Here is a 23,694-nt window from a genome sequence, read left to right as displayed (position 1 = left end):
AGAAATTGAACTTAAAGCTCAAGCTCTTAACAGAGGGGCAGCCAAATACTTTTCCGAGGGATTATTTGATTTATTGCTATTCATTTTTATATATACAGCTCCTTACCAATGATCTCTATATTGTAATAAGAAACAGTTCAAAAGGGTCTTTATAAAATATGAAAGCAAGTTTATTTCTGGCTAAGTAAAGCATACTTAGAGATATAAACAAAACATTTTCTAAGAATTTTATAAGGTCAAATTTTAGAAAACTTAGAGAATGATTGTCTTTTTAAAAATTAAGCTTGATTAGAAATGTAAGAATGTAGGAGTAAAATTCCAAAGTCAGTGGGGTAGGTAGAAAATACGACCTCAACTCAGAAAAATACTTACAGAGGTCTATTCTACACACATGGGAGATTCAAAGATGAACAAGTCCCAAAACTTAAATAGCCCATAATATAATTAAAATCCTCTTTGATAACAGCGTAAGTTTCTTGGAATCTCAGGACCTCTTTGCTGAATGAATAATACATCTCCTCAGTGGGAAAGCTGGGATGTACCAAGTGAAGTAGAGAATGGTTAGGAGGTGGGATCTGGGCAGTTGGAATAAAACTATGTAGGATTTTATATGCAGTAGTATGAGCTTTGGATTCTAATTGAGTAAGGTGGGAAAATATTGATTGGAGAAATTTGAGCGAAGGACAAGTGACATAATCTGATTTACATTTTAGAAGACTCGCTCTGGTTGGTTAGTTTAAGAAGCCATGAATGTAGACATCTAAATAATAGATAAATAGTTTTTATATATTCATATTTATATAGGATATAAATATAATAGATGTAGGTATAAATTTGAATTATAAGTAATCATTTCATAAAATGTGATTTTATACACGTATTAAAGTTTTGAGATTTTGAAACAGCTTGTGAACTACCAGTTTTTTATCTTGGTATATCAATACTGTTTTGCAAATGATGTTTTCATTTCTGAAACAACTATATGCAAAAAATTAACATTATGTAAAATGTAACTTGTATTCATGTAAAAATGTTAATAGAGTGTTTCTCTTTGTATTATAATACAAATTCGTTGATTAGTCTTAATTATTCTAGAACAGATTTGATGGTCCATGGGCTAAACACAGTATGGGATTAAGATTTATTTGGCTTATTCTGAATTTTAAATATTTCTGAGTTTAAATTCCTTTAGTTAGGCATCTGCACTCAGATTTACCACTGGTCTCAACATTCCCTGTTGACTGATATACCTAAGTCAAATATTCATTCATGTTACTTTCCTGACCCTGTGGGCATCTGAATTTGTGAACCCTTTTCTAGAATTCTGGTGTATTTTTGCTAGAGTTGCCAGGAACAGAAGCCAGATTGCAATGAGTTGTGTAGTGAATGAGAAATGAGGAAGTGGAGCCATGGAAAAGCTTAGCACAGAAAGAAGATTAATAAATAGCTAGAGCAGAATTGCAAATGCAAGTCATGCATAGCACCACTCCGTCTCTGTGTTGCTCAAAGTAGGCCTTTTGCTTGTGTCACGCTTCCCCAATGAGTCTTCCTTTTTAGCTAGTTTTCCAGTTCATAGCAGATTAGAAATAGCTCCTTAAAAAGTAGATTGCTCACTGGATGCAGCCTTGGTGAGAACACAGAGGATTAAGACGTAATAAATATCAAGAGAGGTGACAGAAACCCTAAAAGCAGATAAAAAGAAACATGGTATCTGGAGTCATTTAGTATAGAGTTAAGTTGCCCAACAACCTATGAGAACATCACTGTGTTACAGCACAGTAAAGTTACTGTTATAATGATGACTTGGGATATCAAAGAAAGGTTAAATTGTATTGAATAGTCTTTTAAGGAGGAATAAAATGTATGATACATTAAATGAGTAAGAGTTCCACAATTTTCTCACTTGTAATAGCAATGAAGTGCACTTATGTGGAAATTTATGTTTCATCTCTAGCAGATCCATGGTGCTTTCTGACAATTGAGTCTTTTTTTTTTAGGGAATCACAATGCTTGGGTGGTCAATTAAGTAGTCTGTGCAGAAGGAAAGATGTTATCTCTTTTAGATCTTTTCAGATAAATGTCTCCTGAGAGTCATTAAAAAGGCACATTGACAGGGAGTGTTTGGTGATGAGGTGAGTAAATAAGCAAGTTTATCTTGGTCCCTTTGTTCTCTTTAAATCAAAGAATTTCACCTTAGTGTTAGTTTATGAAAAATAAACTGTCTTTGACTTGATTGTTTACATAACTGATACTCAAAAATAATGAGGAACACCTTTTTCTTCTCAGGATGGCCTGCTGGTCCTTCATTATGGTCTTGTGGTTTCTCCTCTGAAAATCACTTGAAGATGCGAGGAGTATTATGAGGCAGGAAACAAAACAAGGAGGCTTCTGCAGGATGGCAGCTCACCAAAGATTTCCACAACACATGTATTACTACCACTTTGTGCTGTTTGAGACATAACTTACCTGTTTTCAGCACCAAGAATCATAGCATTTATAGGTACAACTTGGAAATGATGGGATGCATCTGTTTGACTAGAGACTGTATGTAAAAAGCATCCATAGCTCAGGGGAAAAATTTCAAAGCATTGAAGAATTTTTTAATTCCTTGTGATTTCAAGTACTTTAACAATGATTTTGCTTCCTTATCTTTGAGGTAAATTGGTTACTGTTTTCTTCCTTGTTGAGCCATTTCCCTTTCAAGTTGGTGGTTAGGATTCTGCGTTCTGGAATGGTACCAGTTGGGCAGTCATCCTTTTGGGAAAGAAGTATGCTTTTTAACTGAAGATTCAAAGCCAGTTTTTGTTGAACTATAGAGTGTACCTTAGACAAAGACCAAAACTATTGGCCACTTTTGTATGTTGCCATCACATTTTGAACTTCTCATTTTTTTTTTACCAGCAATACTACTACAGATGTGTTATTCACTTCTAAAAGGGATGAATTATCATTACTCTGTGTGAAGAAACTGTCTCCTGTAGGGCTTATGGCTCATACCATAAGCCTTCAGTGTAAGACTTCTTTAACATATCTTACAACAAGGGGTGCCTCTTTGCAATAATATTCTTCGAATGGTAATTTGAGTACATAGTGTGATTGTTGGTATCTTGTAGAGGCACTGCTTCTGAAAATAATAAATTTGAGAAATTTACAGAATTCATTGTTTCCTCAAAAGTCAGTTTAATGTATTTTTTCCAATTACTTTGTTACTGGAATAAAGAATACAGGTGTTTGAGATCTCATTTGCGTGCAAAAATTTCAGTTTAAACATTATTTTACCTAAAATTAGCATTGTGATGCTTTCTAAAAGAAATATTTTGTAGACCCTATTTCACTGCAAAATTGCCAGGTCTGCTTAGAAATTATTACAATTGGATACGGATTGGCAGTTATTTTGTAAGGAATTTGTGAATTGTGTATCTCTTCTAACATTTAACAAAAAAATTTTTAATAAAAATTTATTTTAACCTATTTTGAAATGTTTGTGTTTATTGCAGATTATAAAAAATAACCAACTGTAAACAGAGACAAGGTATCTGATTCAAAGTTAAATTTTGCCATCAATAGATATTTTGTAAACATCTTTACCTTTATTGATCATGCTAAATGCTGTTATTTGACAATGGACAGGATAGCAACTATTCATTGCCTTTTTAATGTTGTTTGCACAAATTACTTAATATATTTATTCTTGTCTCATGTTAACATAACTGTTGGGGATTCCCAAGACCACTCTCAGGTTCAATGGTTCACTAGAAAGATTCATGGGACCTAAAAAGGCAACTATACTCATGGTTATAGTTTATTACAGTGAAAAGATACTGATCAAAATTAGCAAAGGGCAAAGACATATAGGGTGGAGTCCAGGAGAAACCAGACACAAGCTCCAGTTGTTCTCTCTCAGTAGACACACAGAGACAGTGTTTAATTCTCCTAGCAATGATATGTGATGTGTGAAGTGTTACCAGCCAGTGTCTGGAGTTTTTACTGGGAGTCACATAGACATACAGTGCCCATGTAATTGACTAGCCATTGAGGCTCTAGCACCTGCCCAAAGGTCAAACTGATGGAGCATGCCCTAGGACCCCAGGTATACAGAATTAGGTATTCACCATAAATCACATTGTTAGCATAAACCACTGGGTGTGGCCCAAAGTCTCAGACATACAAAGACAAGGTATTACAAGGGCTCAGAAGTTATGATTTATAGTAACACAAATAATTTTTTAAGTGGAATATTAAATTATTTGATGACACTTCTGCAATGAGCAAGTCAAAAGAATTTATACCTTGTTAGACACTGTGGGGAAAAATTAAAAAGGGTGATCTTTTAAGGAACTCAGTCTATGGGAGGAACACACGTCTTGCAAAATCTTAGCAAAAGGCAGATACTGGTAAATGCTACAAATGTCACAAAGAACTCTAGCCTTTATTTTTCCCTCCCTCCTGGTCTTTACCTTCAAAAATCCCAAAGAACTAAGTTTTATCTGGTTATATCTATTTGGCCAATTACCATCAGGCAGTAAACTAAGTAAAAATGCTGATTGATTAGTTTACAAATATGTACCCACACACACACCAATGTGATCTTGGGCTACATCGACAGAAATACAGTTTCAGATCAAGGGAATTAATACTTCTAATCTCCAGTGCATCTTGTGTCCTGTGTTGGGTAACATATCTCAAAGATACTGATAGATGGGAGGGCAACGAAATAGTGAACAGTCGGAGTGAGAGACCCAGAAACCAACACCAAAAACAAAACAAGAGCAAGGGTTCTTGCTAACTTGGAGGCCAAAAACTTAGGGGTGAGGAAGCAATTCATAGTAGCTGTCCTCAGGTAACCAGAAGGTCAAAGACTTAGATGAGGGAAAAGCACAAGCAAGAACAAACCAATACAATCTGCTGCCCTGGGTCTGCCTTGCTGCCAAGAGCAGCAGCATGCATTTAGTTTGGTTGAGATAAGATGAAAATTTTTTCAAAAGGAATTTTTACTAGGAACATAAAGCAGAAACAAAACTACTCAAATCTGCAGGAATCTGTACTTTGTCCTCTTGGAAGTCTCTGATAATAGTATATGAAGTACACATTCCAGAGCCAACTTCAATGGCTAAAAAAGAAAGATTGTTTGATTGGCACAACCCTCAGGAACCTTTGTTCCTCTCTGAGGTGATACTAAGCAAAGATGCCCAAAGGGATAGTTTGTGGTAGCTGTAGTTTAACAGAATGTGTGCTTGGCAGGTTCCTCCCTGAAATGCCATCCAGTCTTTTGTATGGGCGTAGTATAGGCTCAGGTCATTTCCTCTGACCCTGGACTTCACTGAGCTTCCTCTCTATTTCCATAGCATTGCCCTTTCCTCTTGATTCAGTAAGATAGATCCTTAACCAGTCTCTAACAATTCCTCCTCCTGAGGAGGAGCTAATGTAGACCTTGCACACAGTGACTCTCCTGTAATGACTTCGGCTTTGAATTCTTAAAAGTAATGCCTCTGACCCATTTATTTGTTCTTTTTGGCTTGCTCAAAGTATATACTCTGTGATTCAATCCTAGATGAATATTCTTGTAGGATCACCAGGTGATAATTGCTTATCAGATGTATATGTGACTAATTAAAAAATATCTTCCATTACAGTTCTAATAGCTGTAACCTCTGAGGTGTACTTTGTCATCTTGGAAACCTCTAATAATAAAGAACATTCAAGCAGATGCTGATTCTGAATGGTCATCTGTGTTTTTTTAGTAGACCATGAGTGAAAAAGAAGTTCTCACTTTTATCCTTTTTCAGTATGTTCTGTTATAGATGAGTTTGATTATTGGTCTTTCTTCAAAACTGATGAAATTTAAATTTTACTACCTATTGAAATTAATAGTCATTTCATAAATGAAATGCAATATTGATCTCCTGAAAGCCTGCCAGATATTTACTTTACTTACACGGAATGGATATTATGGTTTGAAATTTACTGCATTTTTATTTTGTTCTGATGATGTCTGTGGTTTTACAGAAGTTCTTATTGCGATACTATTTTCATTTAAATGAAAAAAGATTTTTTTCTTCTAATGTTTCTACAAAAACATTTTCCCAAGAGAAAAGCTGATTGAATGATATTTTAAATTGATTGATAAGACAAAGGTTGCCATGAACAGATATTCTTTTTTCCCGGAAAAACACGGTATTGCTAGTGTTTAAGGACAGGAATTGTAAAGACAGTCTGCATAGTTTTAACCCCTAGCGTTGCTACTTGAAAGCTTGGGCTTGTTATATAACTTCCCTGAGCTTTAGTTTTTCTTACCTGCAAATGGGAACAATGGTCTGTAACTCAGACTTGTTAGGAAAATTAATAAGTATATGAAGCCCTCAGAACAGTGGCTGGCATACAGTCAAGTCTATTACCAAGTTCAAATATGGTCCCTATGTAGTTGCTTCTTAGATTACTTTTCTGAATTAGTTCATGTGTAATGAATAAGGGGGGTCCATTAAAATTAAATAATTAATGTTGAACCATTTAATTTTTCTTTTTTCTTATATACTTTCTTCATCCCCTTCTATCAATAACTGGGAGGAAGCTGGGAATACAAGCTCTGAAGTTGGACCTGGACTCTGCTTTCACCCTAATTCTAATCTTCCCTCCGCTGCTTCTGCTTTGCAGACTAGGTTAGTCAATGAACAGTTTCAGTTGCCAGAAAGAAATTCCTTTGTTGAGCTCAAATCTGGTTTAAGTTAAAGATTTAAAAAAATAAAGAATATCAAGAATGCTATTTGTCATCTATTTATCCTTATGCAAGGAAATCATGGGAGACGGAAGTCACACCTCACATATCCATACTTAACGATATAACAGAAGAACCGAAGTGAGTTAAATTTGTTTTAAAAGCAATTCTAAGGAAAAATGCTTTTTTTGTCCTGTGTAATAATCAGCAATTAACTAGACTTGCCACTGATTGTATGCCAAAACTCCAGCCCTATGGTAGTAATTTTGGTTACACTCTGCTGAGCATTCTATAACTGCTAAGAGCATGTCACAGAGCTAGAATGAAATGTCTCAGACTTAATTAGAACAGAAACCATCAGCCTCACTAGGGGAGCGAGTAGCCATGTGGTGATCTACAGTAATTAATCAATGAGGAAGCAAGCCTGGAGACCCCTCCAAGATTGATCTTCATTTTTCTTTGTAGCCTGAACTTTCTCTGTTTTGTTTTATTCAAAATCACTGATGCACTATAGAAACATAAATCTTTAGATATCTGCAACTTGGCTCACTCTGTTTTATTACAATTTTGGGTGTGAAGATATTGTAAGAAAGAATTTACTAATTTTAGCTGTCTTAACCCCCAACTAGTAAGCTTGTAAAATATCAGCATAAAACATGAGGGCAATTAAATCATCTTCTAGGCAATTGATGGAGGAGGAAAGAAGCTCTTTGATCTACATAGTAACCATTCTTTTCACCCTTTAAGAGTGTGTAGCAGAGGATGGTAATGTAATAACAGTCCTTTGTTTGAATGGATTCAGGTACACTCACCCCATTGCAAATGGCATCTCCATGTGAGATACTTGAAACAACAAAAGGCCTGATGGCATCAATTTAACCTGTACATTTAATTTGAACATGCAGCAAAGCCATTAATATATGTTCTATAAAGAAAAGTAAAATGTCATATATGAACTCTATGTTAAGATCTTACAAAGCCTCCCTCAGTTATTGTCATTTAAAATTACTGTGCTTTCAGGCATACCAATTTAGTTTCTAAGGAAAAAAATGTATTCTCACGATTTAGATGTTTTTCAGGACCTTACATAGTTCTGATGATATGCTAATATTAGATATATACTATGTACAGATGATATGCTAATAAAAATAACATTAGTTGGAAATGAGTGATGGGTGCTCATGAACAAGCAACATTTCTGGCTATTCTTTCTTTTGCTTATGTGCAGGAAGATTGCTGTTTTTTTTCTCCGAGCTCTGTTTTGAAATCAATACTCTTATTAGATCTGGCTTATGTTGTCCTAATGGAATTTGTTCTAACGGTGTGTGACCCAGGTGGCTATACATAATATACCATAGTGGCCTCAGCTGGAACAGGGTAGTAGACTTCGTAATTATATTTTTCTGATAGTTGCATAAATTCTCTGTAAGTGGATTTTTAAAAATTGAGTTAAAATTTACATGACAAAATTATTTGAAGGTGAACAATTCAGTGGCATTTAGTACATTCACAATGTTGTGCAGCCACTGCCTCTATTTAATTCTAAAACATTCCCATCATTCCAAAATAAAACCTCATACCCATTGACTGGTTAATACCTTCTGTCCCTTCTCTCCAGCCCTGGCAACTAGTCTGCTTTCCATTCTAATGGTTTTTAAAATACATCTTAAAAACTGTTGCATGTTTGCCTTTAGAGCTATGAATGGTGGTTCTAGAACACAAGTTCTAGAAGCTTATCCCCAGGATGCTGTTACCTGCATTATCTCTGGAGCTAACATCTGGACTCTAATTTCCAGACAATCACTCAAATCTTGCTCTTCCTCTTTTTTTTTTTTTTTTTACTTCTTTTTTTTTTTTTTAGATAATTATTTATTTATTTTTATTGAAGGGTAGTTGACACACAGTATTACATTACATTAGTTTCAGGTGTACAACACAGTGATTCAACATTTATATACATGACAATTCTAGGTACCAGCTATCACCATACCAAGCTGTTACAATATCTTGACTATATTCATTACCTCCCGGTTACTTATTATTTTACCATTGGAAGTGTGTACTTTTTTTTTTTTTTTTTTTTTGTGAGGGCATCTCTCATATTTATTGATCAAATGGTTGTTAACAACAATAAAATTCTGTATAGGGGAGTCAATGCTCAATGCACAATCATTAATACACCCCAAGCCTAATTTTCGTCAGTCTCCAGTCTTCTGAAGCATAACAAACAAGTTCTTACATGGAGAACAAATTCTTACATAGTGAATAAGTTCTTACATGGTGAACAGTACAAGGGCAGCCATCACTGAAACCTTCGGTTTTGCTCATGCATTATGAACTATAAACAGTCAGTTCAAATATGAATACTCATTTGATTTTTATACTTGATTTATATGTGGATACCACATTTCTCTCTTTATTATTATTATTTTTAATAAAATGCTGAAGTGGTAGGTAGATACAAGATAAAGGTAGAAAACATAGTTTAGTGTTGTAAGAGAGCAAATGTAGATGATCAGGTGTGTGCCTGTAGACTGTGTTAATCCAAGCTAGACAAGGGCAATAAAACATCCACGTATGCAGAAGATTTCTCTCAGAACAGGGGGGGGTGAGGTTCTAAGCCTCACCTCTGTTGATCCCCATTTTCTCACCAGATGGCCCACTGCGACTGTGCCTGTCTTAGGTTGTTCCTCCCTTGAGGAATCTTACCCGTCTCTGGCTAACCAGTCATCTTCCGGGGCCATACAGGGAAATGTAAAGTTGGTAAGTGAGAGAGAAGCCTTATTGTTTGAAATGGTTAGCTTTTTATTTCTTTGCATATTTATGCCCTGTACTTGCTCTTCCTCTTTAGCCAGTGCAGTAAAATGGACTCTAAGTATCCTGAATTTATTGCCTGTTAAAGAAGTGTCCCTTCTGTCATACTCCCTCATTTCCAGGCCCTTTGATACTGAACTACAGAATTTCTTTTCAAAATTATTTTTTTAAATTCGTTTTTTAAAAAACAGGTAAATAGTACCCAATTCTACTTTGTTTTTAGCAGAAGCTGAGGTGACTCAGGGTGGGATGGGCCCAGAGCTGTTTTGATCTGTCACCACCTCACTGCAATGCCGGAAGGCCACAGGCTCAGGGAGTCTGCAATGGGTAGCAGTTGGCCTATGGGACTTGGTGTTGCCAAGGGCTTCTGGAGCAGAGACACCTTAACTGAAACTTGGTGAGAAAAGGGTGAAAACGACGATAAAGGTTCCTACTCCTTCAAGTGAAGGGACTTTATGTAGAGAGGCAACAGAGGAAAGAAAAGCAAGCACTGCAGAATCAGAGGACCAAGGGTCAACTCCCAACCCTGTTACAGACTGTGTGACATCAGACAAGGGTTTTAACTTGGTTGTTCCAAGGCTCTATTTCTCCATTTGTGAAGTGGGTACACAAATGTTATGTTTAAGGAGTGTTATGAGGTCTAAATGAGATAATTCTGTTTACTGCCTAGTATAGTGTCTGACACCATAAGTGGGGGTTGAGTGAATTACAGCTATTTTACTAAGTCTCAGGATGCAGAGGATCTCATTGTCTAGTTAATAGGAAAGTTCTGTTGGATATCGTTAATGTGCTTTGTGGACTGTTTTCCCCACAATGTCAGACTCCCTTTGTTGTCCTGTTCTGTCCTAACAGTTGATGTCGCTTCCCTTCCCTTCCCTTCTCCTCCCACCTTAGGATTCCGAACGCCATGTTTCCCTGGTTTTGTAATTGTTCTGATTTAAAATTTATGAACTCCATACGATGCTTTTAATGTCTCTTTTATAAAGGAGCTCATGGCAATTAGTGGCAACTCATTGAAAACAGAAGATACAAGTTAGAGCCAGAGATTATATAAATGGAATAAAAAGATTTTGGTTTCGTATAGACAAGGATCCATTAACCAATAGTATTCTTAGAAGTGCCAACCAATGTCTATATAGCAAACCGATGTACTGATGAGACTAATTCCTCAATAGGCCCTAAAAGATGTTTTGGTTACTATTGTTATTGTTAGTACACAACTAACAGATCTCTTTTCACCAGCAATACCATTAATGTATCTTTGAGTGGCATGCAAGTGCCCTTAGCCAGATGCACTGAGAATGGCAGTTTGTTCAGGATTCAGCAAGCCCCAGCTTCTACCTCCAGCGTCAGCTGTGAGATGCATCCACAGATCCCCTCATTTGCAATCTCCATCCTGGAGCCTGGCATGGCATTAGGAAATCTCAACTTGGCATCCGTGGCTTCTGGGCACCAGAAATAGATAGCCCTAGAGGGGTCACAAGCACCTTAATCTGTACATAGTTTCATATATTTTTCTGGGAAAAGGGTCCAGAGGCTATCTCCAAAGTGTCTGTACTCCACAAAAAATTAATCATGACAGTAGAGGAAAATTCTGTTACTGCCATCCATGTTCTTCCTAAACATCTGGGTTCCACAGAAGTGTAACCCCATTTTCAAAGAAGGGAAAGATTTTTATTGTTTCAAAGGACTTTTTGTCATGTGCATTCTGCCTTTCTCAGAAATGTTCACCAAGCTAGTGAAATCATTATCTAGGCACAGAATGCAGTCTTTCATCATTTGATTTCCCCACTCCCTGCTGTGAATTGTCCACGTAGTGCATTACGTGTTTCAGACCAGGCAGTCTGAAATAAATGCAGATTATTGCCCCAAATTTTTGGCAGGGGGAAAAAAAACCTAAATGTGGATGTACAGAGCAGAGAACATACAATTTGTGAATTATTTGGGGCACAGTCTCTCACTAACCAGAACAGCACATCTCTTCGTTGAAGCAGCAAAAACCACAGAACACAAGTTATGTTTGCGGGATTCATGTGATTTTTAATGCTTATTTTACTAATGTTTTACAGTAAGTGTGGGGAATAAAGATAGGGTGGAGTAAGGGAAAGGAAAAAGAGAAAAGTATCTTTCAAGGTCCTTGAGCTATTGAAGCACGTGCTAGGATAAGAAAGTTCAGTAAAAGCATCATCTTATCACCACAGAGCTCTTAATGGAGATGTGTGGCTGACATGGTAACTCTGTAGCTCTGGGGGAAGCGACCGCTGACAGAGACATGATCCTACATCAAGGCTGGCACCCGTGGAAGACTGGGCAATGCAGCTGCTACACAGTTGGACAGATGAAAAGCTGGCTCTCTAGCATGTGAGTAGGAGCATGTGTGCCCCTTCTCTGGTCTGAGTGTCTCCTCCCCAGCTGGGAAGGGAGACCACATCAACCATGCAGCAGTGGGAAAACTGTTGGGCAAGACTCTTTTAGACAAGAGAAAGATTCGTTTTTCATATTTGCTGGTGGTGTTGATTTCACCAGAAGTGACTTTTTTACTTCTGGGCAGTAGCATTGTGTCCTGATGATAACATAATCTACACTTAGCACTCTTAAAAGCCATAGGAGAGTGAAAACGAGGCCTCTTTAAGACCTAGACTCGTGGGAAGGGGAATATATAGATTCTTCCTAAGGGTAAGTAAGGGCACGAAACAGCTAATTGTATATCACAATGAACTGGCACAGATAAATGAGACCTTGGCTTTTTCCATTCATATGAGTACTCACCTCTTCTAGCTTACACTACTAAACCTAAGGTCAGCTTAACCACAGCTTGGGGTAACTACTACTGTGCTTCTAAAATTAGGGTGAAATGCTACATTCTTAATAAAGTAGATTTTTTTCCCTAATTAAATGGATTTCAATAAGCCAAAAGCCTAAAATCTAGGGACTCTTTTCATTATTTTATGTGTTGGGGGCAACCTCTAAAACTTATCTGCCATTTTTTTAAACTTACAGACTTGGAGGGTTATGGAATGGGCAGGAAGATGTCATTACATGAATCAGAGAAATGGTCAACATGCATCTAATTTTACCCATTGAGTGAAAGTGCTAAAGGGAGCAAGTTCTTTTGAGAAGAACCTAAATGTGTTTAAAAGGGAAGAATACTACACTAGTATTTTTTTTTCCTGAATTGAAAAAAGGACACATGGGATTGATTGATGGGGGTGAAGGGAAAGTGTCCATTAAACACCCATCATTTGTGAAACAGTTCTATCAGACAGGTGTCAGGTGTGGACCCTGGTTTACCATTTGGCAGTGATTTTATGATTCAGGTCTCTGGAGTGAGGTTATATACCTGCGTAATGGCGGGGTATGGTGAGCTAACATAGATTTTAATTCCAATGCACAGCAAATGATGACAATCACAGATTTAGCACCTTAGTCTGCACTTCCTCTGTACCTGTATCATCTATTGCTGTGAAGCCTGAACTTCAGGAAAGAAAGCTGTATTCTTAGATAATATGTGATTGCTCTAGGACTGCTGTTTGCTCCCATCTAAGGGGTGGTTTTCTTATTAGAGTAAGTATTCAATGGTAGATATGAGCCTTGTAGACATTTTATAGTGGTGACAGGTGTTTTGGTTCAGGAAAAGCCTCTTTAACATGTCAAATGCATTATTATCCCCTCTTAAGCATTAACTATTTTTAAGCAGAAGAATTACATTTTGGGGCTCGAAATGGTGCTTTCTTCTATATTTGATTTCTCTGTTTTCTTAGTAGATATTACTGTCTCCTCCAATATTTCTTCAAAACTTTCCCCTATCTGGGAGGTTTTCTTAGAGGCTACCTTAGAAGCTTCTTCCTCCTCCTCCTCCTTCTTCAGAGACAGCCCAGAGGCTGAGACTTTGGAGGCTGTAGAACTGAGGATTCTAGGTGGAAGCAGATAACCTGGATTGGGAACTGGATTCAGCCCTGAAATGCTCAATCCACTAGTGCTAAAACGTGTCTCTTCGCCTTCCAGCAGTTTCCTGTAAATCCAATAGAGAGAATCTCTCAGGAGGTTAACTCAAAACTTTTTTTGAAGAATTTAACCTTCTAGCCGCTATTCATTTCAGAAAGATTCCACAAAGTCTTGCAATTTCTTCATGAGATTGAGATACATAAATATTGAATTCCAAGGCTCAAAGAAATGGAGTTTATCCAACACACACACGTGCATGTACACATGCATGCACACACACATTCTCACATATCTTTAGCCCTGGTTGTGTTTAAAGCATGGCCAAAGGAACACCTATCCTATTCACAAATACACTCAAAAAGGAAAAAACCTACAACTCCCATCACCACACCCATTTTGGGCTCTCAGAGTCTACAAAGCTCTAGGGAGAAGTAATTTTACTAAATAACACCTTAAGTGCAAAGGGATAAGGAGGTGAGAAGTACACAAAGGAGGAAAGAGCTGTCTAATTCAGCCTGAATTTGACATTTGTGCTTTTTCCATATATAAGGGCTATAAACGGAATGTAACCATCAATAACAAAAACCAGTAAATGAAACTGTTTCACATACCAGACTGTTTCTCAGCCTGGCCTAAACAGGATCCTAAAAGAGTGGCCTCCATACTTTGTTTCTCATCAACTCTAATAATTTTTATCACCCTTTCTTTAAAACGAGAAACTCAAGACACTACCAACTATTTCTGAAGCTTTGTTTTGAAGTAGTACATATAGTGTAAAGAAAAAAAAATTCTCAGACAAATCTGGTGTTGAATCTGAGCTCTTCCACTTACCACCACTGTGACTTACAGCAAGTTACAGTTAGTTTCTGGTTCAAGTTTCCTCATCTGCAAGATGGAAATAATATGATCTGATACCTAGATAATTTATATGCCGTGTCCAATATCGTGCCTGGCACACAGCTGTCATTCAAAAAATAGTAGCTCTTCTTTATCACTACTTTTTAAAAATAATGATCACATGAACATTTCTTGAGAAGGAATCCAGGGGGATACCTCACCTATTAGGATGTTCTTTGTTGTATAGACCCTGTTTTTAAAGTTACAGTGCAACGGATATTTCAATCTCTGGGTACTCCTAGGATTTAAGGATGTAGACTACTGCAGGGCTAATAAGGTGGAGTGGGCTATAACCAAGTTGAAGGACAGAGGGGTCGGCTCACCTGGAAGGGACCAGTGATGTTCTTCCTCATCCCCTCTCACCCATCAGAAATGGGAAAGACTAAAACCACTTATTTAGGTAGTGTTGCCCCATGTGACTGGACCTGCTTCGGTGTGCATGCCCCTTAAGTACCTGTAAGCAGCTATTTCAATGTCAAGAGCCATTTTGACATTGAGCAAGTCCTGGTATTCTCGAAGGTGGCGTGCCATCTCACTCTTGGTGTTCCTCAGATCATTCTCCAGCTGCCCAATACTATCCTGAAAAGACACATATTCAACTTATTTGAACCAGTTAAAATTCACCAAGAGTTCCACAAAGTAAGGATTCTCAACCCTGATAACACATGAAAAATCCAGGTCTGCCCCCAGCTCAGATTTGGATTCCTCTATTCTGGGGTGGGGTCCTGGCATCTGCATTTTTTCACAAAGGGCCCCAGAAGATGTGGAGGCCCAGTGAGGGTTGAGAACCTCCACCACAGGGCACATGGTTCTCAAGTGAACACTGGGGAGATTATGTTTTTTTTTACTGACTTACCATCACTCCCTTGCTTGTTGACAGATAAGGAGGAAGCAGAAATACTCTGTGGAATTTTAAGAAATCCAAATGAAAGACTGCAAGTATAATATATTTTTTAAAAGAAACTAGGTTCATAAAACAGTTTTGCTCCAAATTCTTCTAGGCACAAACCCAGGCATAGAAGAAAAATATGCCAGATACTTAAGCAGCCAGAGGATCTTTTAAAAAACACAACAGATCATGTTGTTCACCTGCTTAAAACCTTCCAACAGCTTTGGAATAACGTCTGAACTGTTGCGTATGGCCTCTGTATGTTTCAGCAACCCTGGCTTCTCTTTCGCTCCTTAAACTTACCAAGTTCATTGCTGCCCCAGGCCCTGCAGGCTGTTTCCTCATTTGGAATGCACAGCGGCCTCTGTGTGGTACAAGATTCAGTTCAAATATCCTCTACTCAGGTCTTTGTTGACATCCAATTTAAGTACCCTCTCCACACCAATGGAGCACGTTATTTTACTTCAAGCCTGGGCAGCTACTAGCGGGAGGACAAATTAGAAAAAAGCACCCACTTGAATGCAGGTGCTCTGCTGTGAGCTCTTATCATCTGAAGTTACCTCATTCACTTATTAGTTGATTATTTTTCTGCCACCTTCCTCTATCCCAGGGATTTCCAACCTGGGTACTACTGCCATCTGGCGGTAGATAATCCTTTGTTGTGAGGCTGGCTTGCGAGTTGTACGATATTTAGCAGCCTCCTGGCCTCCACCCACTGTACTTTCCCTCCTTCCCAGTTGTGATAACCAGCTGTCTCCAGACATTGTTAAACGTTCCCTAGAGGGCAAGTTGCTCTCTAGAGAACTTCTGCTCTAGAATGTAATGTGTATGGGAGCAGGCACCCTCTCTGTCTAGTCCACCCCAGAAGCCCAGAGCCTAGCACAATGCACACTGTAGATGCTCAATGAGTATCTGTTGAATGAATGATGCTACATACGCACTTCTTGTCTTATGACCTGAAAAGGTGAGCAAATAGTCCATAGAATTCAGGTGTAACTCTGTGAACATTAAGAGTGCAGTAAGTGAGAGTTATTTTTCTGAAATAATGATGCAGGTAACCATATCAGAAACCTCAGGGAAGTGCTGAGGGGCCCTTGTAACTTCCCTTGTGTGGGAATGACGAAGCAATGGTAAAGGGCAAGGCTGATACATCAGGGGGTGTGAACTTCCAAATCAAGAGTATCTGCAGAAAGAATTAAAATTCATACCACCTACCAGTTCTATAAATATTGACAGGAATACTGCAAAGGAGAGACTCAGTTAACTGAAGCATACAGAGCAAGAAAGGATAAGCAGTAGGAAAAATACCTATTATACTGGACGGTGGTGGAAATATTTCAAAGTATGCTAAGAGATCATAAAGGCTTACAAGAAATTTCACCTTTTGGTTGCTTTGAAGTTAAACTGACCTACACACAAGTTTGCTAGTGATGCATTAGTGCTATGAGAATCATCATTACTGTGGTAAGGGAAAAAAGAGCTAGGGTGGTTAGGGGGAGAAAAAAAGGAGGAGGCATTCTCTTTATGCAAAGGAGCCAGAGAAATATATAAAGAAAAGAGGAGAATTTCATTGGGATCTTTGGGCTGTATTGTAATGTTTATTCTTCTATGAGGTGTTCCAAGATGCTGAAGTTAGGGTTCCAGTTTGGTGTACTTCACATTATTATATGAGTCTATTATCTGTCCAATTAGATAATAGGCCTTAGAACAGCACCTGTCACATAGGAACTGCTCAATAAATGTTATTTTTATTATTGTTAATATAATACCCTTTTTATCATATGGACAAATTAATCATGAGCCCTCCCTTCAACCCCTAAGATGACTAAAGAAAGCAATGTATGATAAACTTCAATATTGGGTAGTCAGAGGTACATTCTTTCAAACATCAGATTTTTTTTTAAATAACAATTTTGAATAAAAACCTTTCTAAAGTGGCTTGTACCACTCTTAATTAAGGCATTAGTCATAATGTAACCTTTCTCAGCAACTACAGGTTATGATAATGATAAATTATTTTCCTATAATTCTGGGATGTCTTTTCTCTTTTAAGTCAACTGAGGTACATCAGACTGTTTATTTCCAACTACAGGTTATGATAATGATAAATTATTTTCCTGTAATTTTGGGATGTCTTTTATCTTTTAAGTCAACTGAGGTATATCAGACTGTTTATTTCTACCCTAAATGGCCCCAAAGAAAAGTGTTTGAGTTAGTGTTTGCGATTTAGTGGTTTGGTTTTCTTTGTCCTGAAAGTGGAACTGATCTGCATCTACTCATTCCTGACAATGCCTGACTCTAATATCCCTCTTCTCTATCTTGCAGCTGGCTTGAAATCCAAATGGCAGTGTTTTAGAAGTATGTAAAAAATGAACAGGCTGGGGCCATCAGACGGGCCAATTTCCTAATATGTGATTTAGAGGTAGGTATTTTGTCTCATCAGCAGGTTAATCAAGTCCTTTATAAAACATTGTTTTGGTTTCAGAACTGTGTTCTTTGAGTAAGAGGTTGTTGGGGAGCTGAGTTCCAGTGAGATGAGATTTCCTTGAATTTTTACGCTACACATTTCGCAAGTCTATTTTATGGATCAAAATTGTCAGAAAAGCATGAATCTGCTCCATTCAGTTGGAATGGGGCTAACTGCTGACTACTGCCCTCCAGGGTCTAGTCTCTTTGTTAGCACTGTCCCCCACACCAGGCTGTGTCTTGCACTGCCTTTCAAAAGCCTGCCAAAGATGGCCTCCAGCTCGGAAACTGAGTGGTGTGCTGCAGTCTGCCCCCGCCCCCAACCACGCAGCTGCCGATGGCTTAGCCTGAGGGAACTGGAGAGAGGCACTCCCAGCTCCAGCTGGGGTCTCTTCTGGAGTAGTAGCCAAGACCAGCGCTGAGCACCTTCCTCACGGATGGAAGGATGTAGGCTGTGGTTAAGACAAAGAACTGGCCACACGAGCATCTGCAGTGGAGAAAAGGAGAGACAAACTATGCTATGGATTTCACCACTTGTAGGGGCCCTCAGCCAGGGGAACAGTCCTGGGGGCAGCACAATCTGACTGAAAGAGGCCATCCAGAATTACTGCTCTGTGTAACACAGGTAGGCTGGGAAGAGGATTTTTATGTGGTCCATCCGTATACCTTATTCTCCCTCCTGTCTTTGCTTCATTCCCATCTCTGTTTTCTTTTCTTTTTTTCCTATCATAGTTTAAAATCCTGCATTACATGAGCTGGTTCACACTGGGAAATGTGGTTTAAGTCAGCGCACTCCAAAATGAGTCCGAGGAACAAGACCTGGTGCTTTATGGAAAACGCATATTTCTGGGCCCTACCTGGGAACCCATATCTTTGGGAATGGGCCTGAGAATCTTTCTGTTAAGCCCCCAAATTGACCTTGGTGGGTCAATGGTTTAGGAATGACTAGTTTAAATTAATTTCCGTAAAGGAGCTACCATAGTGGCCCAGGTGACAGTAACACAGTGGGGCAGAAAGGGGCAAAAACAAAACAAAAAACACATGAAAGACTTAGAAAGAAAAAAGGCCAAATGTAGTTTTTAAAATTCTGATTTCAGAAATGGATCTATCAAGTTATATATTTATATGCACCCACGGCCACCCCCAATCTCCCAGGCGCCAGCCCCTTTTTGCTATTTCATTAGGCTATACTCCAATCTCATAGTGGAGACAAGAGGGCAGACTTGGCTCATCTCCCCAGGGATCATTAACTAATGGTGATCTTGATTATTCAGCAAGGTCTTTCAAGAAAAGCGTGAGCTTTCTAAGACTGACCATAGTTCTGGGCCAGCGTCTCCAGTATCTTTCAAAAATGTCCTTAGAGATCTTTGGCAGAACAGGGACAATAATGGTGAAATTGTGGCTATGCAAGAACCAGGATTGCCCTGTGTCAAAAATGAAAAAGCCTTCAGCTAAAGAGGGTGGCTGCATTTGGCTTTTTGAAGCCAACAGCCCTAGCTCTTCACAATTTCTCCTGCTGGCTGATTCAGACTCTCATACACCATTGTGTACTTACTATGTCACCTTGAATCATTCTTTACACTTTCAAAAGTGTAAGAAGCTTTCCCTCCTCAAAAAGGCTGTTAGTATTCTGGGGCAGGGAAAACATGACTTTAATGGGGTCTTGCTTTGCCTCTTAGAGGGTGGCAAGCTTGCAAAGGAAAATGTGCCTTTCATTAATCTCTGAAGCAGAAGAGAACAGCCTCCCATTACTGCAGTGAAAGGGGAGGGGGAAGGAGGTGAGATGAGAGGGCAAGCAAACAATGGCTGAATCTCACTGTGGAGAAGGAGGCTTTTCCTCCTGGTCAACACTGCTAAGACTGGTAGGGAGCACAACCAGAAGACACCCTTATGACTTCAGGCCTTTAGGATCAGTAGTTGAAGATATGAGCCCCTCCTTAGCCTTACGTTCCAAGGAATAGGCAATAGCTTTCCGTTGTCTGATCTCTTCCATTCTCCCAGCAGGTCCACTAAGGCTTTCAAGGCTGGAGGCAGCACTGCAGGGCTGCAGATGCCGCAGTTTCTGGTGTTTGTTTCCTGCGGACTGTGTCTGGATGACCCTACCATTGTCTAACACTGAAGGACTTTTAAAGCAAACGAAACAAGCCAGACAATACTGTCACTACCCGCTTAGAATGCAGGGCTGTAACAAGCAAACAGAGAATATGGCAAAGCCCAATTCAGATGCAGTTGTGGGTGTTACCTTTTTTTGTAGAAATACTAAGCTAGCCCCAGTAGAAGACCACCTAGTTCATCCTTTAAGGCTTCTAGAAGGAAACATGAAGTCTCAATTAACTAAAGGCTGTGAAAAGTTCAAGTTACAGATTTTAAAGCAGAATAGAAATATTTATTTGAATAGTACTATAATTCCAAACTAACCAAAATAAATGGTCTAAGCAAGCTTTATTCCTTTGTTAAAGGGAGTCACTTATAATGAACAGCAACTATCTACACACCAATAATAATTCTTTAGCTCCAGACTAAAATAGCAATTTTGAGGTTTCACTCCTTTTTTGGTTGTATTTTATTATGTTCCCAAACCCTATTAATTTCATCAAATGTAAACTTTTGATCTTGGCTTGAAATGAATTATTGCAAATTTCTGAATAGCCAGCATTCTATTGAATGGACTTTTATTGCACCTTGAAACTAAGCCACGGTATTTAGATTCTTTTCTACACTTTTCTCCTTCCTCTGTGCACTTTGTGGTCATAATCCCAGAATGTCCTATATAGTAAAACTGAAGTTGCAGTGGCCTTTAGAGAGAAAAGTAAGAAAGAATCAATCAACACCTTTGCAGGAGCTTAAAAGACAGGTGAAGATGGAAGAAAAATAAGTGGCCTATAGCAAAGATAGAACCAATCTCTATGGTTTATCACATGTACTTATGATGGAAAAATGTTAAGGGGATGGGCATTTCCAAGTGGGACACCTCACTGCTACTGAGCAGATTTGAGTGGTCTTGTTAAGTGTTAAGCCATCCATGAAAGTGAAAATTGATGCTGTCCACGAGGTGACCTCTAACTGCAGGTAGCGAAGACCGATGTGTTGGTGTTGCAGGAAAAAAAAAATCAAAGCAGTTAATTGTCTAGAGAGTCATAACTGGGACATGAGACAGGATCAGCACCGAGGACAGCGCCCTGACCGTTCCCGTTTGCTAACAAATGTAAAGCTTCCTTTAGGAATAAGTATCACCGGTTGGCAAGGCGAGAGAGAGAGAGAGAGAGAGAGAGAGAGAGAGAGAGATTGCGGGCAAAAGTCAAGAAAATGGGGTAGAACCCTTCCCAGTTCAAGCCAGCATTCTTCCCCCAACCCTATATCAGAACATACTGCATAAATATCAATTCCAAGGACTCACAGACGGCCTTTTAAAGTCAACCAAACAAGCCAGATAGTCAAGACACCACCCCCAACTACGGAGAGGCTGAAACCCACCCTTTGGGGCTCACTCCTACTTTGGGGTGGGGGCCGTTTTTCAGGTCGCCAGAGTGCTTATGCCTACTTGCTGACAGGGAGGTCTGGTTAGATTTTCGAACTTCCTTAGAATATAAGCTTAAGAGCTTCTTTGTTAGAAGGGCTCAGACAGGGACGTGAGGGACAGGGCAAATGGGCACGCAGGCCCCTAAAATTAATGGTGGAAACTCGAGGGCTTTTTGTTTGCCAACGCTTCCAGTCGGGGCTCCTCCTTTACCCTCCCGTAGGTTCTAGGGCCCAAATTTGCGGGAATGCGCAGGTAGTACGCCGGGCAGAAGACTGGGCACCCCTCCCTGGGCAGTATTCCAGCCCATACCTGGTAGCTGGCCACCTCAGCACCGTGACGCTCCTCCAGCTCCAGGATCTGCCTCTCCAAAGACTCGTTGGCCCCGCGCAGCCCCTCAATCTCGATGGTGCGTGCCTGCAGCTGGCGCCGGTACTCGTGGATCTCCTCGCGACTGGCCCGGATGGCCTCGGTGCTGCGCGCCGCCTGCTCGTTCAGGTTGGCGAACTTGGACTTGTACCACTCCTCGGCCGACTGTAGGTTCTTGGCGGCCAGGGACTCATACTGGGCGCGGATCTCCCGCAGCGCCGAAGTCAGGTCTGGTTTAGCCACAGCCACGTCCACCTCGGCGGCGGCCTGCGACGACGCCTGCAGCGTGGCCAGCAGCTCTGCCACCTCCTCGTCGTGCACCTGGCGCACGAAGGCGAGCTCGTCCAGCAGCGACTCCACCTTCTTCTCCAGGTCGAGGCGGGCCAGCGTGGCGCCGTCCACGTCGCGCTGCTGCGCCTTCAGGGCGCGCTCGGCGTCTTCGCGCCCCCGGCTCTCCTCCTCGCAGCGCGCCCGTAGGCGCTGCACCTCCTCCGCCAGCCCGTCCCGCTCCAGCAGGGCCTGCGAGCGCGCCGAGCTCGCCTCCTCCAGCTGCGCGCGCAGGTCGCGCAGCTCGCGCTGGAAGAGCTCGCCAACGCGCGACGGCTCGGCGTGGCGCTGCCGCAGCGCGGAAAGCTCGGTCTCCAGCGCGCGGTTCTGCGTCTCCAGCTGGTGCACCTTTTCGATGAACACGGCGAAGCGGTCGTTGAGGCCCTGCAGCTGCTCCTTCTCGTTGGTGCGGATGATCTTGTACTCGTTGGTGCGCGCCGCAGCCTGACTCAGGTCCAGCCCGTCGGTCGCTGGAGGCCGGCGGTAGGCCAGGCCCAGGCCGAGCGACGGGGCCGAGGAGCAGGCAGCCGAAGAGGCCACATTGCTGCGGGACAGCGACTGCGAGCGGAAGCTACCCGCGCCACCGGCGCCGGAGAGGCGCGAGGACAGGCGAGAGCCCTCTCCGAACACCCTGCGGTAGGAGGAGGAGGCGCACAGGTAGTGCTCCGAGCCGAAGCTCATGGTGCCGGGTCCAGGGTAGACAGCGGCTGCAGCAGAAGCTCCGAAGGAGAACAGAGGTGCACCAAACTGGGCGCGGCCGGGCGTTGTGCACTGGGTTTTAAAGCGAGGGTGCTGGGGCGGCGCGCTGGGGGCGGAGCTCCTGCTCGGGTCTGAAGGAGAGAGGGAAGGGGGGCATCGAGGAGCGGGGGCGGGGAAGCGCAGTGACTACGGCAACGGCGTGCGCGGCGGACCTAGGGCGCGGGGACAAAGCCATATGCGTAGGAGCCGCACCCTGTCCGCAGCTTCCCTCTCCGAGAATCGTCTGGTTTGGAAGTGACTCGAGCGGAGGGAAGCCCAAACGATTGGAGTTTCCCATCCGGAAACGACACGGCTCTGTCGCATCCCTTGACTCTGTCCTCCTCAGCCCCCTTTAACTCAGCGGACGGTTAAGGTTTTTGCGGGGAGGTGTCCCGTTCTCCCGTCCCTGTTATTCCAGTTTGAGTGGGGACCTGCAGGGTAAGGCTTTGTCCCCTCCCTCAGCCCGCCTATTTTTCCCAGGGGAAAAATGGGTCTATGTCAGAGAGCATCTCATTTCTGCTTGCTCTTCCTCTGCAGCTCATGGGTGCCCCTGGGGTGGGTGGCTGTGTCGAATGCTTGGGAAGCCCTAGGAAGAGAAAAGAGGTAGGTAAAGAATGTGGGCCTGAGCTGCAGAGAGTGGGAAGAAGCGGAGGGGAAGAGCTGGGATGGCCTCAGTGGGCAGAGCTGAGGTGCGCTTGCCATTGTATAACTGTATTCTCCTGTTCACCACAGTCCCCACGGCTCTGCATTGAATCAGGCCCACCTTCTTAATTCATTTACTTTACCTCTGGCCCTGTAGGCATTTGAGATTTCAGTCTGTGTAAATCCTCATCTAGTTTAGAAGGGCCCTTTCATGTGGAGATCTCTTTTCGGACAAAAGAGGTCTCTGCAAACAGATTAAATTTCAGGAGTGGGGAATAGTGCTGGTGACTGAGCGGCCTGGCCTCCTTTACCACCCCTTGGGTGGAATCAAATAGCGGGATCTGGAAAGACGAAGGCTGGAAGGAGTCAATGTGGGAT

The 23,694-nt window shown here is 41.1% G+C and overlaps 4 protein-coding genes across 5 annotated transcripts in view; 3 read left to right on the top strand and 1 right to left on the bottom strand.

Moving 5' to 3' along the window:
* The window catches only part of PCGF6 (polycomb group ring finger 6), a 28,160-nt gene extending 24,689 nt beyond the window's left edge, over nt 1-3,471 (top strand). For both annotated transcript variants that reach the window (XM_057506273.1, XM_036898762.2), the window contains exon 10: nt 2,287-3,471. In XM_057506273.1, coding sequence (XP_057362256.1) covers nt 2,287-2,343 — 57 coding nt within the window. In that variant the 3' untranslated portion in view covers nt 2,344-3,471. The remainder of the gene's footprint in view (nt 1-2,286) is intronic.
* The window catches only part of ATP5MK (ATP synthase membrane subunit k), an 81,052-nt gene extending 70,621 nt beyond the window's left edge, over nt 1-10,431 (top strand). Inside the window, exon 4 of the mRNA XM_057506274.1 lies at nt 10,421-10,431. The gene's annotated coding sequence lies outside the window, so the exon portion shown is untranslated. The remainder of the gene's footprint in view (nt 1-10,420) is intronic.
* Nucleotides 10,432-11,904: 1,473 nt separating this feature from the next.
* Nucleotides 11,905-22,617, bottom strand: INA (internexin neuronal intermediate filament protein alpha). Its single transcript, XM_036898940.2, has 3 exons — nt 21,553-22,617; nt 14,823-14,947; nt 11,905-13,538 (listed from the first exon to the last, which is right to left on the bottom strand). The coding sequence occupies exons 1-3, from the start codon at nt 22,615-22,617 to the stop codon at nt 13,229-13,231; spliced, it is 1,500 nt and encodes a 499-aa protein (XP_036754835.2). The 3' UTR covers nt 11,905-13,228.
* The window catches only part of NT5C2 (5'-nucleotidase, cytosolic II), a 155,554-nt gene continuing 154,425 nt past the window's right edge, over nt 22,566-23,694 (top strand). The window contains exon 1 of the mRNA XM_057506271.1: nt 22,566-22,673. The gene's annotated coding sequence lies outside the window, so the exon portion shown is untranslated. The remainder of the gene's footprint in view (nt 22,674-23,694) is intronic.

Source organism: Manis pentadactyla, chromosome 8, assembly GCF_030020395.1.
Source record: "Manis pentadactyla isolate mManPen7 chromosome 8, mManPen7.hap1, whole genome shotgun sequence".
NCBI classification, from domain to species: Eukaryota; Metazoa; Chordata; class Mammalia; order Pholidota; family Manidae; genus Manis; species Manis pentadactyla.
This window is presented reverse-complemented; position numbering and strand designations above follow the sequence as displayed.